This window comes from Eretmochelys imbricata, chromosome 8 (genome assembly GCF_965152235.1).
Source record: "Eretmochelys imbricata isolate rEreImb1 chromosome 8, rEreImb1.hap1, whole genome shotgun sequence".
NCBI classification, from domain to species: domain Eukaryota; kingdom Metazoa; phylum Chordata; order Testudines; family Cheloniidae; genus Eretmochelys; species Eretmochelys imbricata.
The window spans coordinates 29,774,229-29,790,238 of NC_135579.1; the positions used below are offsets into that span (position 1 = coordinate 29,774,229).

The 16,010-nt window shown below is 42.4% G+C and overlaps 1 protein-coding gene across 1 annotated transcript in view; it reads right to left on the reverse strand.

Moving 5' to 3' along the window:
- SLIT3 (slit guidance ligand 3) overlaps positions 1–16,010 on the reverse strand; it is a 796,928-nt gene that overhangs the window by 232,574 nt on the left and 548,344 nt on the right. Inside the window, exon 10 of the mRNA XM_077823869.1 lies at positions 7,705–7,776. Within this exon, the coding sequence (XP_077679995.1) occupies positions 7,705–7,776 (72 nt within the window). The remainder of the gene's footprint in view (positions 1–7,704; positions 7,777–16,010) is intronic.

Here is a 16,010-nt window from a genome sequence, read left to right on the forward strand (position 1 = left end):
CTAAGTGTCGTCAAGCTTTTAGCAGGCATCATGGCAAAGGAGAGTTTTAAGGAGGAATTGAACAACGAGGTGGCTTTGAAATTATTTACAGAGAGCATCTCCCAAGTAGAAGAAGCAGCATGGAAAAAAGCACAGCAAGGCTTGTTTGAAAATTTAACAAGTGGGCAACCGAGGCTGGTATCATTAGCTAATCAGAGGCAGGAGTCAATTTTTCCAGACTGAGGCGATAGATAGGATAGCAATAGGATATGAAAGGCTATGAAAATGAAGACAAGTAGTTTATGTGTAATGCAGTAGAGAAGGGGGCACAGTGGAGGGATACAAAGAGAGGGGTGACATGGTCAAAGCAATGGGCTAGAAAAATGAGCTCTACAGTAGCATGCTGAATGGATATGAGCAGGACAAGACTGTATTTGTCAAGGCCAGAGAAGAAGATGTTGCGGTAATCAAGATGAAAGATAGTGACAGCCTGGACAAGAATTTTAGCTTCATAAACAAAACAAAACAAAACAAAACAAAATGTGTTAGCCCTGTTTAGGGTTAATCATTGGTTAGAGAAGATAACCATCCTAAGAAATGTAGCACTGGGTTAACAGATAAGAGTCTTTCCTGTACCAGATTTCTGTTTGGTAGTAGTGTATGCTTGTATAGGGGAACAGCTCAGCCATTTCTCTGATTTTAAAGACCAGCCTTAGTGCCACTCAGAACTGGTGCTGGGCAGTAATAAATTGTGCCACTGGTGTAAGGCTCTTAATGAACACCCTGGTCCGTTGCGGATGAGCAGAGCACATTCAACTGCACCTCTCATCCAAGGGGAACTCAGCTGGGCATTTAAACCTAGATAATGACCCTAATTCTGCCACCAGCATAGTATAAAGGGACCATAAATCACTACAGAATCTGGCCAAGGCATTAGGTTTCAGTAAGGTCCCCTTCACACTCCCATTACAGCTGCGCTGGGGGATCTAGTCACAACATGCTTTCACTGTTTCAACAGAAGTTTTGAAAATGCTAGTCTGAAAGAAACAAACAAATGAAGGCTGTAGAACAATTAGTTTGTTTGTAAATGGGATCAAATTCTATTAGATCCCTGTTAAAGACCCAGTCCATCCTTTTCTACAGGTGGGATATAAACATGTGCTGTGTGCCCCAACATGGCTAGGATGTCAAATCATCTTCTCCAAGGTACTTAGAACATGCCGAATGTTCAGCATATAAACTGTTCCATTGCCTTCCTTTGGAATGGTAACTGCTTATATCAACACTGACTCTGTTCCATGATTGTTCAGGCTAGTACAATCCGACACGGGTAGTATTTCACATACTACATTTCCATTGTTACTCCATTTCTGCTAGAAGACATGTTCAGAACAGTGGATGGGCTTATTCAATAAACTTCATTTCAGTAGCAGTATACTAACATCTCTTTAGGAATCTACAAGGAATAAGGTTTTCTCACAAAGCTCTTAACAAAGTGATTGATCTAATAATGTTTCCCACTACAGCTTTTTGCTTCACTTTTGTCCACTGGAGTTTCATTTTTGTGGTTTTTCTTAGGCTATACTCACCACAGTCAAGTCTGCTAAAGAAGAACCCCTTTCATTCCCCTCTGAAATCTGTTTAGGAAATCAGTTAACGTTGACTGCCCTTTGTGTCTAGACAGTAAGATGCAAATAGCAGCCTTCATAGAAATAGCCAAATTTCTTGGCACAAAGTTTGTACTATGGCATCTATCCAGGAATATTTTTGAACCCATTACAGTGGAGCAGAGCAATGTGATAGATCAGAACCCTAACATCTGAAAGGGGAACCCTATTTCGGAATCAAACATCTCAGTGCAGCCTGTTTCTGTATATATCACATTTTGATTGAAACAAAAGATTTTGTCCCACCTCCCCCTCTCCAATTTAGGATGTTAATCTGGGTATAACTAATGATGCCTGACCCTGCATAAATAGCATGCTGGGAGATGACATTCACCCACCTCTTGCGGATGTGGTATGATCAGCATTAGAAGATAATTAGACACATTATTTCCTTTCCATTAGAGCCAAGGCTCCAGTGCTGTTACTTAGATAGCACGGCTGAATCTCCTCCTGCCTTGATTGAGGCACAGGATTCAATTAAGATTTTGCTCTTCTTTTTGTTTCCTTTCTATGGCCTGCTGTTTTGTGGTAAGTTCACTCCACTCTAGTGCTTGATTTACATCAAGAAAGAGCGGGTACACGCTTTCCTAACCTTTCATTACTAAGTCAGTTTAGGTCACAGAGCACATGGTTTTGGATATCACTAGAATCACGGAGTGGAACTGCAGCTCTTTAGCTGGGAATTTAATAGACTGATCAGGATTCCATCTAGGCAGAGAATTCATTAACCATCTCAAAGTCTCATCTCCTTATGCCCATGACAACACATAAATGATTTACTTTTTGACAAGGTTCATAAACATACTCTTGAGCAGTGGTGGGCAACCTTCAGCCTGTGGGCCGGATGCAGCCCATCATGGTAATCTGCTGGCGGGCCGCAAGACAGTGTTGATATTGACCGTCCGCAGGCACGGCCGCCCGCAGTCCCCAGTGGCCACGGTTCACCGTTCCCGGCCAATGGGAGCTGCGGGAAGCGGTGCAGGCTGCAGGGATGTGCTGGCAGCCGCTTCCCGCAGTTCCCATTGGCCAGGAACAGCAAACCGCAGCCACCGGGAGCTGCGGGCAGCCATGCCTGCGGATGGTTAATGTAAACACTGTCTCGCAGCCAGCCAGTGGATTACCCTGCTGGGCCGCATGGATTGCCCACCACTGCTCTTGAGGGTGACTGCATGCAGCTGCTGTATAGGAGTGCAAATTGCTTCTATCTCTGCAGCAGGGTAGAAGGCATATCTTGTGCTTCTTGTAGAGCATATGAAGATGATTTAAGTTTCTTTACTGCCCTCTGTAAGAGCTTTTGAGACAAACTACTAAATAATGTTTAGAGCTGGTTGAAAAATGAAAAACAAACAAACCCACAATTCATAAAATAATTTGAGAAACAGTCATATTGCAACATTAGTTGGATGGGTGTGAAACTTTGTGACCTGTTTATTGTTAAGATGAAAAGTGTTAATGTTAAATATCAGAAAGAAGTGCAGTTATATTGTTATAGCCACACCTTTCTGGGGGCTGGAGTCCTCAGTCTTGTGCCCAAAATGCACCTGAGAAGCACAGATAAAATAGTAGGAGATGGCTTAGTGATGTTTCTATAAATTTTCAAATCCCTAGACTATGCAACCATATATTTGACTACTAGAAGGGTGAAATCTTCCTTCTGAGCTAGATAAATTGAGCTGCAGTAGTTACCCATGTGTGGAGGCATGAATAACTGTACTGAGGTCCATGACAGATGAAAGGTTGCAACCAAGAGAAGATGGCATAAGTTCTCTTGGCTACTGCTGCTACCTGAACATCCAGAGGCAGTTAAGGATCCGCTCTAAATAGTGAGTTTTAACTAAAGGCAAGCATAACTTCTCAATCCACAGAACAGCTATAACTTTTCCCCTCTCCTCAGGATGTTGCCCTCATCCCACCTGTCTGATTTAGATTGAGCCTCAGCTAACCAGCTCTAACTCAAGGTCTAATCTTAGCCACACACTGGGAAACAAAAACTTCACCATCTTTTAGGAAACTGAGCTAAGTACCGTCAAAATACTGAAATAGTCCTTTTCCCCTAACATCCTCACATGTACATGGAACAGCAGAAGAAGTAGGATAGAACCTTCTGGTACTCCACAGCACTAGCATAATATCACCCTCTGATTGCTTTCAGAGAAAGAATGGAGGAACTTTTGTTCTCCTTGGTATACTCTTAGGATCCCCAGACATGTTATTAATCCCTCTGATATCAAAGGCTCCTGCCATTTCTAAAGAATCAGCATGAACAAATGCACTTTTCCCCACGTTAGAAGGTCATCAGCCAATGAAGCCAGCACAGTTTCCATGTCATTCCATAACTAGGTCTAACAGCAGAGAGAAAGGAGCTAAGAAAATCTGAAGACTTCTGATGATTCCAGAGCTGTCTAATTGTAATCTGCTCAACACTATCTCCCAAAATATTAAGATTAGAGACATGACTGGTGAGCCTTTTAGTATTAAGAGCGAGTTTCTTGACCACAGTTCATGCTTGTATTAGTAATACTAGCATCTTGCAGTCCCAAATGGAGATGGCAATAACCATCAACAGTAATGGAACAAATAGATCTCCACTAGATTTCACAAACCCTGGTGAGCACTGGTCCAGATTACAGATCCTCACTGTTCCACAACAATTCTGAACCTCACTAAGGAGACAGAAGCAACGTTACAGCAGAGAAATGTCACATTTATCCTACCACACACTGACAAGGACATCTCTTGATCTCCATAGAAGCCATCTCTTCAGTGTCAATAAAGTGTGTGAAGCACTTGGGGATTTCCTTGCTAAAAGTGGATGAATAATGTTAAATTAACATCTGGCATAATGTTTTACTGTCTCACTGTCATGGCAGGAATAGTAATAAGGCTGTGTAGAATCAGAACTGCAATAAAGGCTGTCTTTCCCATATGTACATTTATATACATTTGTAAATTGCAAAGACCTATTTTTAATGATACTACTTAACAGTATTTTCAAGAATAATCTCAAAGCCTATGCCAACAGTGCTTCAAAAGCCTATTAATGTAACTTGCTAATGGAATTCTTACACACAAAACCTTTACTGTTATCCTTTTCATAATAAGCACCACTGCGCATTGTCCTGAATGGTTAGGGAAAAAAGTTGGAACTTAACAGTTGGAAGGCACCAATCATGAAAACATAAATAACAATAAAGGATCATCAAGTTCTAATATTACTAATACCTCAGAAAAAAATTAAAATAGTAACAAATAATGAAAGAGTTACAGGTTATTTACAATTCCTCAACTCTGGGAACTTGATGACCCTGGATTGGTGGCACAGTAACTTAACCCAATAGCCACTGTTCAACATGGGATCATGTCAAAGAGCATTAACTATTTGGTATTTCAGTTCTTATGTGAAACAATTTGACAGGATCAATCTTACTCATATCAAGCAGTCGTTCACATAAAACCCCCCACTACCCACGGTGCCTTCATGAGCAGCCTCAGCAAGGGGCCAGGGACACTGAATTAGTCCTCATCCCCAGAGGTGTCTGGTGCAGAGGAGTGTTGACGCACATTGACGGGATGGCAAGTTTAGCAGAAGCTTGTTTTACCATGATTTTGGGTTTAGTACTACTTCCAGAAGCACACAACAATTTCCATTGCTGTGTCCGTCCAGCATCTCTCATATGAGCCTCAACTTCACGTCTGGGGAGAAATATATATATACCTCCAAATTCTGTTCTTTTACTATTGATGTAAATCTAGGGCAGCTATATTGAACATAATAGATTAGGGTTCTTTTAGGTTTATACAGCCTAGAATATTTGTTTTGAAAACCAACCTAATTTGGATACTTAAGAAAACAAGGGCATACAATATATTGTTACAAAAGTTCAAACCCCTCTTGTAAGAACCATCTCTCCTGCCCAACCAATGGCAACTAAATTAAAGTGATGCAGACAGACAGGGTGACCATATTTCCCTATGCTGAATATAAGACACCTGGTAAAATTACTTGTATTCAAGCGAGTTCAGCGGCAATCGACCAGAACTATGCAGTACAAACATTCAAATTAACATCAAATTGACTGAGCCCCTATTAAAAAGAATCCAAGTAGGCAGTACTTCTTTTTATTTACCTTATCTTCAAGGCTTTAGGGTTCACACAGGGAGGGGTCATACACACACTCCACACACACACTGGGAGAGGTGACACACCCACACTCCCGTACACCTCTCTCACACAGGGGAGAACTGACCCTCCTTGCCTGGCGCTCTCCACCCTCCATTCCTGGCTGGGCCACTGGGACGGTCCCGCCTCTCCTATTACCTGGCACCGCATCTTCCTGAGGCAACATGTGGGGAGGGGGCATGTAGGGTCACATGAACCCCTCCAGATTTCTGCCAGAGTTCACACCAGAATGTGGCCATCAGCAGTCTTTTGGCACTGTGTGGGAGGGAAGGGACAGGAGCTGCTTCCAGCCACAGGGGAGTTTGGGGGCAGGATGACCTGGCCCATGTCTTTGCAGGACTCATTTCTTCCCCCACTAACCTCCCCTCCCTGTGACGGGAAGTACCTTGTCTCTTCCTGCCCACACAGTGTCGAAAGGCAGCTAGAAGACATGGCTGCTGCTGCTGGTCACCGACATAACCCAGCCGCCTCCTCTCCCCCGGCTACAGTGCGGGCAGGAAGAGATTAAGCCCTAAGGATGCATTGTGCACCAGGGCCCAGGGAATCTTACTGCAGGGGCTTCAGCAAACCTGGCCAGAGAGGTGGCTCAGCAGGGGAGGGTGCCTAGGAGATGGAGCAGCCCCACGCTCTCTGGGGGCAGGACCCAGGGTAGGCGGTCAAGGTGAAGAGGGTGCTAAGCCCTTGTCCGGGGGGCTGCTGTGGACCCTGCAGGGTCGGGGCATGAACAGGCTGGAAATCGCTTCCGCCACTCCCCCACCACTCCAGAGCTTAGCTGACGGGTGGAGAAGCTTCCCCGTGCCAGGGCTGTGTGTGACTATGGCACACACAGGGCTCAGCTCCTCGTAGTCAGTCCCTGGGCCAGAGGATCTTGGGCTTTCCTGGGGTGCTGGCCTAGCCAGAGATAGTGAGGGAAGGAAAAGCCTGCCGGCCAGGCTGTTACTGAGCTGAGCACTCTGACCAGGGGCTGGTTCTCTGGGCAATGCTGGGAATAGGACACGCGCTGCTGGGGGAGATAGGGAGGAGCAGCGGCGCTGGAGGGACGGGGTGAAGGGGCAAAGCAGGGAGAGGACAGTGATAGGGGGAGCATGTAAATGGCTGACGGGTGGGCAGCATTGGCGGCACATAACTGGCTACTGCCTGGCACCTGCCTGCACTCACCAGCGACCACAGCTTGCAGCCAGTGCCAGCTGGAAACAGGACGGAGGGTGGGGCCATGCTGGCCAAGAGTCGGCACGCAGCAAAGGGCTGCGCTGACAGACCAGCAGCAGGATCAGCCAGCCCCATGCACTGCAGCTTTGCCCCACCACCAGCCTTGCACACCCACTCCCATCGTTGGCCACTGGACCCCCCACTCACTGCTGGTGGGGGGGAGGCTGGCGAGCAGGGATCCAGCCAGCAGCAGGACCCACCAGTACTGATGGGGAAAGACAGAAAATATGGGATAATTTGCCCATTTTTAAGAAAAAGTTGAGACAACTGCAGAAGGGCTTAAAAACAGGACTGCCCCTTTAAAAACGGGACATCTGCTCACCCTACAAATAGATGTCTGAATGCAGAAGAGAAAATAATTATAACTCAAAATCTTCTCTGAGGAAAGGAATTCAATGTTTGGAAAGAAATAAAGGGGACAACAATTAATTACTTCATATGCTACACAATAGAGAAATGAATCTGCATGTTATTAAGGATTTCATGCACTGTTAAGCATCCGGGGCCAATTCCATGCTGCTTTATACTTTGAAAAAGAGTTTATCTATACAACCCTCAGTAGTTTCAACACAGAATTTGGTCTTTTATTTGAAAAATAAAGAAGATAAAGTTCAAAATAGTACAAGCTACAAGTATCACTCTTACATGTAGTCTTATTTTTAAACTTACATTCTCTTAAGTTTCTTGTACTGGGAAAAAGCTCCAGTGGGAATTGTTTTGATGGAATTCTGTTCCAAGCGTCTAAAAACAAACAGAGTAATATAAACATTAAATATAAGATTGTAACGCAGGAATAACATTAAATGTTATAACTTTTTTTGTACAAAAATATAAAACTATATTTGAAACAGATTTTCTTTTGAAAGCCATTAAAATTCAGCAAATGGCTTTTTTAGGAAACAAATTCATCTTTCTGACTAATCAAATTTCGACCAAAAAAAGAAAACCCAATTACGAAGTATGTCACAGTAAGATGGTAAATTTAGTTCTGTGGGAGCTAAGCTCACTTTGTCCTTTCTCAAGATAGACACATTGCAAATCACCACCCGCATCTTCAGGGCCAACCGAATTAACAGAAGATTTCTGATGTATATTGTAATATTTCTCACTAAGGATAAGGTAAAAAAATATCATTTCCCTCCATGTACAAAGCAGTTATTACAAAAGGATGGCAAATTTCCACCTCAAAGAAGTTGCTCTATTATTCTTCTCTGAAGTAGTTAAAGGATGCTTTCAAGCTGAGATCTAAGACAATACTTTTTATGCATATGTCCACAACTCCCAATATAGTTACTTAAGATAGAATTTGGTCTGCAATGTCAGACCACTAGACCATGTTCTCTCATGGATAAGTAGATCTGTTTGTAAAGCATGGGGGTAAAAGCAAGGAACTCTTAAGTTCTAGACCTGGCTATGTCATTAACTCACTGTGTCACTTTTTTAGACAAGGCCTTATAAATAACTTCTGTATCAGTTTTCCCATTCATAATTTGGGAATAATAATGCCTTATTATCTACCTCACATAGGTGTTGCAAGGATTAGTATCTATTTGTGATATACTTTGAAAAAAGAAAATGCTATATAAAAAGCATAAGGTTTTTTGCCTCTTTTGATGCCACTCAAGAAATAAAAGGAGAGGTCCCAAGAGACGAAACAAAACACTTTTTTCACTACCTTAGAATACTAGCGTCTATTTTTAATGCCATATACAGAGAGGCATCCTATATAAAACACTATGGATGAGATTAACAGTAAAATAAAACACACAAGATTGACTGAGAAATATAAAACTTAAATGAGTTTCTGAAACATATTTTCATAAAAATGTTTCTAAGTAGATATTTTAAAAGGTTCCCATAATCCTCAAGAACAGGCCTTGTGATCTCACAGGTTAATAATAAAAGTGAATCCCAATAAGCTAAACTCAAAATACTCAACTTATGTTATCAAAAATTCTTATATCCAAATCTGACACTGGCATTCAAGGCTATTAAGCCTCTATTTTACAAAAAGAAAAAAGAAAAGAAAAAAAAAAAGATTTTTTTCCAAGAACTTCATAAAATCCTGAGTTTTGACTATGTTGGCATGGTCACCAATCACTGTTGTTGGAAATGGTAGAAAGTTGAAATACAAAAGCACCTCACCGACCCCAAAGGGGCCAAGGCAACCCAACACACTCCTTTCTTTAAAAGAAAACATGGTGATAGGTACTTAAGAAAACAACTCCCTGAGATGACATGGAGTTAATCAGCATTGATTACTGCTGCAACCACATGGAAGAGAGAAACAAAAACGTGAAAGTATGAGTATGGAGATAAAATGCAGTGCAACAAGAAGGTGAAGCATGTGTGTCTTAAAGGACTGCAGGAGAATGAAGAGGGAGCTTATGAAGCCTATAGCTCTTTGCTTCAGAGAATATCCTCCAAATGATCAGTGCCTGCAATGAGTAAACAAAAATCCCACTTCCCCAATGCATTTTCACTATTTTGGCTGTTTTACAGGAAACAGTTTAGTGGAACTGAAGAACAAATAAAACAATGAGTATGTAGTCATTGCCATTAAACTTTACTGATACCATACCTATTTTGTGGATCCATTATCTCACTTAATTATCTCAATTATTCTGTGATTTAAGTCTCTGTATAAGATTTCCCTCCCAGTTAGTCCTAAATAGTATGGTACGCACATGCACTGGATTGCAGGGGAATGAACAGTGAAATGCAAATTGCTGCGGATATCAGCACACTGGTGTTTTAGTGTGCATGTGCTACCCAGAGTTGCAACAGACTTTTTCTAGACATTCGGAGGTCAACTTTTCAGTGAAGCCTTTTGCATTACAAACTCACAAAAGTTTGCCTGTGCACTAATTTCTATGAACAAAGTCCGGAGTTGTGTGCCAACTACCACTTTGCAGATACAAATTGGGGTTTCACATGCTTAAGAGGTGCATATCTATTTCCACAGGAGCAATCAATTGAACAGAATTGCAAGATGAGGTTAGCCTGGGTGAAAACTTGGCCCTGTATTAATAATTCTTTGAAGTACACAGGAAAATGTCACATAGAGAACAAAAGCAATGATATGTAAAAGATACCAACTCTCCTCCCTCTGCTTCCCCAACATGTACACACCCCAAATTGCAATCACTAGGGATTAAAGCCCACACCTCCTGCAAATGTGAAAAATAAATAACCTAGAGGAGGACAGAGTGGGGGGAAAGAAAGAGAAATTAGGATGCCAGAGGGCTGTCTCACAGGGAGTTGGCCAGTAACACTCAGAAGCAGCATTGAGCTCTTCACCACTCACCACAAATGAGGAGCAGATGGGCTGTAATGAAAATAGATGGTCAAGGGTGGTATCACATGCCGCTGTATTTTCAGTTTAGTTCCGCAATAAGCTCTTGATTTTATTTAATTTTTAAGAAGTCCTTTCCGTGGGGTTCTAGGCCGAACAGATGATGCTTAGTGGGCCCTATCATGATAATGTGGTCATGCAAGTAAGCATGTAGATTCCAAACTTGCCACAAAGCACAGTCAACATTTACTATATAATATTAAAAGGCGTAATTGCAAAATCTGAAGTAGAAACTTGGGCTTTACAATTTCTTTATTCATAAATGCATGTTATGGAACTGTGGGTACAAGCTGAAAATGGCAATTCATTTTTATATTATTAGAAATGTGAAAAACGTAAGTGATTCACATTACTAGTTTGTACTACTACCTTGCCTGACCTCACTAGCTAGGCAACATGCGTACAGGTCAGTATTAGATGGGAGATATCCAAGGAACAATTAGGTTCTGTCAGAAGAACATTAGGTGCTGATGGTTCTGAGAGGTCACTCTTCACCCTGAGCCAGTGCTGACTCACCATGGAATAATGGGGAACAGTGCTGCTAGCAAGCACAATCTTTCAAATGAGATGGAAAATGGAGGTTCTTACCAGATCATGTAACACTTTGCACCCCCCCACCCCCCCACCCCCCCCCAAAAAAAGGTGTGTGGTAACCTGTACATCCTGGTTAAATTCTATTTTAAGAGTAGAGCTTGGCAGAATGAAATTGATCTAATTTGCATCTTCAGGTAGACAGCATTCTTTAGCCCATGTCCTAGTGTGTTGGATGGTGTTGCTGTATGTTATTAAAGAGCAACTTTTTTTCTGCCGCAGAGGAGACAGATTTCAGTGGTTGGTGAAGGAATATTAGGAAACAATTTTTGAGAGGCATTCTGAGATCTTCTGATGAAAGATGCAAGCACAAAATAATAATCTGTATTGGCTATTTGAACCCTTTCTCCCCTGTTCTAGATTTCTGTAGTTTGGATTTGAAGTCAAAATGTAAAAGTAAATAGTTGGAAAATAAAGAAAAAATTTCAGGAAAATTTATTTCCATTCTTCATCCAAATTTCATTTTCACTAACATTTTGCAACCAGCTGTGTTTAACAGACACAGCACCGAACAAGTGGAATCCATGAGAACACACTGTAAAGACTGATGGAATAAACTGACTCTATATGAAAGGTACTGTTCAACCTTCTCATGGGCTTTTGCTCATCCATTCAGTTATCCTCTTCATTCTGCCATGTCAGCTGCTGCCTGAGAACACCATTCATACTGCCCACATGTATTCTAGATCCTGCACTTCCCCCTTCTGACATGAAACAGTGTTGCGTCTGCCTTTGGAAGTTTTACTTTTAAAGCTTCAGTGACAGTGGATGTCAAAGGACAAAAGCAATTTCCTTTATTCTCCTCTAATAAAGTATCAGAGCCTGGAAAACGCAGAAGGCCTGATGGATTCAAATACATTTTTTTTTCTAATAGTGTGACATGGGAGAAGATCTTTTTGATTTTTAAATGACTTTGTGGCACTAAGAGCAGATAGTAAACAAAACAGTTAGAAAAAGCAAAGGGGAAAGGATGCACTTAAAGGTGACAAATAATCCTCTGACAAAGAATAAGCACTCAAAATCCCATCCTAATCCATCTCAAGGTTCACTAAGGTGCAAATCTTTTCAAATCTCATCTGGTGCTTACACTACTCAAACACATGCAGGAAAACACAAAAAGATAAACAATCACCACCTAACGCAGCTTTCTTAGAGCCAGATCACATTCTTTGGAGTGACAAAGCCATTTGTCTTGAAGAGTAATGCCCATTACAGAGTGGGGGAGACAGCCATATTAATTTAGGCCTCAGCTATCTCATTTTCATGGGGGGAAAAAAGAATTTGTTACTTGGCTTGCTAATGGAGCAGTTTGCTAGCAATTTTCCCATTTCAAACAACATCTCAGCCGCTAATGTGTAATGGTTTGTCAAGTCTACCCATAACACAGACAAATCACTAGCTTGGGAAAAAAGAGAGAGAGGGAGCGAAACATCAGTACTGATAATTCTTAGCTGTCAAATGAATAGAGTCTACAAATGAGACAGCCACGGTCTATTAACAGTGTTGTTGTGCTGTGCTTGAGATGTGTCAGAAAATGTCCCTTCCGCAAGAGGCAGCCATGAACGTCCCTGCTGGGAAAGCATAAAGTAACGTACAACAGCCAAAGTACTCAATGGGTCATGCTGCTCTGCTTCAATGGCTAAGGTTCTTATAGGCTTGCACCATTTGAGTGGCCAAGAGCTGAAAGAAGTATCTGGTAGAAAAAGAGGGGCATCAGTACCTTGCTAGTTCTCATTTGTCTGACAGGATACATAGAGCCTATTCAAAGGTCATCGGGAAGGTGTTAGTCCTCTGTCCTTGGCTGAAGGAAGGATAGCCTATCCTGAGTGCAAGGATTTGCAGGGTAGCAAGTCAAGGTCAGTAGTGGGAAATTACTTAATTCCTCCCAGTGGGATGTGCTGTGAAGAGTTGTGGACTGGGAATAGCAGTGTCAGGGAGGAAGGTGGGGGATCTGTGGAGAAAGAGGTTTTTTTAAATAGTCCCTAACCACCTCTTTCTCCACAGCCCTCTGTGGAGAAAGAGGTGGTTAGGGACTATTTAGAAAAACTGGACGTGCACAAGTCCATGAGGCCGGATGAGTTGCATCCGAGAGTGCTAAAGGAACTGGCGGTTGTGATTGCAGAGCCATTGGCCATTATCTTTGAAAACTGGTGGCGAACGGGGGAAGTCCCGGATGACTGGAAAAAGGCTAATGTAGTGCCAATCTTTAAAAAAGGGAAGAAGGAGGATCCTGGGAACTACAGGCCAGTAAGCCTCACTTCAGTCCCTGGAAAAATCATGGAGCAGGTCCTCAAAGAATCAATCCTGAAGCACTTACATGAGAGGAAAGTGATCAGGAACAGTCAGCATGGATTCACCAAGGAAAGGTCATGCCTGACTAATCTAATCGCCTTCTATGATGAGATTACTGGTTCTGTGGATGAAGGGAAAGCAGAGGATGTATTGTATCTTGACTTTAGCAAAGCTTTTGACACGGTCTCCCACAGTATCCTTGTCAGCAAGTTAAGGAAGTATGGGCTGGATGAATGCACTATAAGGTGGGTAGAAAGTTGGCTAGATTGTCGAGCTCAACGGGTAGTGATCAATGGCGCCATGTCTAGTTGGCAGCCGGTGTCAAGTGGAGTGCCCCAGGGGTCGGTCCTGAGGCCGGTTTTGTTCAATATCTTCATAAATGATCTGGAGGATGGTGTGGATTGCACTCTCAGCAAATTTGCGGATGATACTAAACTGGGAGGAGTGGTAGATACGCTAGAGGGCAGGGATAGGATACAGAGGGACCTAGACAAATTGGAGGATTGGGCCAAAAGAAATCTGATGAGGTTCAATAAGGATAAGTGCAGGGTCCTGCACTTAGGACGGAAGAACCCAATGCACAGCTACAGACTAGGAACCGAATGGCTAGGCAGCAGTTCTGCGGAAAAGGACCTAGGGGTGACAGTGGACGAGAAGCTGGATATGAGTCAGCAGTGTGCCCTTGTTGCCAAGAAGGCCAATGGCATTTTGGGATGTATAAGTAGGGGCACAGCGAGCAGATCGAGGGACGTGATCGTCCCCCTCTATTTGACATTGGTGAGGCCTCATCTGGAGTACTGTGTCCAGTTTTGGGCCCCACACTACAAGAAGGATGTGGATAAATTGGAGAGCGTCCAGCAAAGGGCAACAAGAATGATTAGGGGTCTGGAACAAATGACTTATGAGGAGAGGCTGAGGGAACTGGGATTGTTTAGTCTGCAGATGAGAAGAATGAGGGGGGATTTGATAGCTGCTTTCAACTACGTGAGAGGTAGTTCCAGAGAGGATGGTTCTAGACTATTCTCAGTGGTGGAAGAGGACAGAACAAGGAGTAATGGTCTCAAGTTGGAGTGGGGGAGGTTTAGGTTGGATATTAGGAAAAACTTTTTCACTAGGAGGGTGGTGAAACACTGGAATGCGTTGCCTAGGGAGGTGGTGGAATCTCCTTCCTTAGAAGTTTTTAAGGTCAGGCTTGACAAAGCCCTGGCTGGGATGATTTAATTGGGTATGGGTCCTGCTTTTGAGCAGGGGGTTGGACTAGATGACCTCCTGAGGTCCCTTCCAACCCTGATATTCTATGATTCTATGATCTCTAGGCAGCATCAGAAACCCAATGAGAAGTGTGATTCCTCCTGATACTTGAGTAAGGTGAGATGCATTTTAAAAGTTGCCACACCTTATGCTTGGGACTTTGATGAAGGAAGTCTGCTGAATTTGTTTGGCCCGTAACAGGAACTGGTCAGGCATCAGATTTACTCTTCTGTTTGATTACAGAGGTGTTGAAACAGGACCTAGGTCTGCTGAACCCTTTCCTGCCTTGAATGGCCTGTCACACTCTGCAACATTAGTTCCATTATAATTACACTAACATATCCCTAGGTCACTGTATCAAAGTATGTACCAAAAGGTAAGCACTATGTAAAATGCACTGTGGTTATGAAAAAATACTGCTTTGCATTTACCCTATCAGTAACAGCTTCTTACTATGTCATTAAAGGAACAAAGTAAAATTCTATTTGTACTGAATTACTGCAGTGCACAACAAAACAATGCCAATAAGTGATTTGGACAGCATGTAAACAAAGTCTGAGGTCAAAATGCACAGTCTTGTTGCTTCAGAAGCTTTGTGGGTTGGCCCTGCTGAGTGGTGGCCTTTGCCCCTCTTCTCTCCCTTCCTCATCCAAAAGCCAGCAGAAATGCTTTAATGGCTATGTGTGTTTTGGGATACAGGAACACCAAATATTCTAAATATATCTCTTTGCACTCTCCTGTTGTTTTAAAGCTTTCACTCCTTTCCTAATTGGAGCTTCTGCTGCTACTACCATTATACAACACTGAATGTTCTCTCACTGTCTTAGGGATTTATACTGCCACCATCACCATAGTATCTGAGTGCCTTCCAACTAAAATCAATACTATTTATTATGAATCATAATGAAACCATTATTTTTCCACTGCAACCAAGGGAATTTATTTCTTCCCAACAGGACTCAAACTTTACCTTCCCACTTCATGGTTTCTTATGGGGTAGAGGAGCTGTGGTCAGCAACCTGCCCTCGCATCCTAAAACAAGAGGGCAGATAGCAACTTCCCTCCACGTCCCTAGTGTTTTGTTAAGTATTGTTTTATTAAAGAACTAGCTGACTATCTCCCATGCCCTAACCTCCATCATCTTTGAGTGGTATTGGAAATCTGTCAGCTTCAAAAATTAGCCTCACAGAACTTGGATCTAATGCATACCAGAGATCAACATGTGACTTTGGATCAGAAATGATTAGATTGATAAATATCTAAGCAGTTTCTAAACATACGGACACTGCAGATTAATTCACCAACAAGTCATGTTGCTCAGCTTTTACATAAGGTCTGAAACATTACAGTAGTTTTAAGGAAACATGAGTTAGGACTCAGGTATGTTCATTAGAAAACAAAAGATTGTTTACCTACATGGATTTTCATCCACTTATCCAAGTATGACCACTTCTTCCTCATTAGTTTTTCCTTTGGTTTCTCAAGG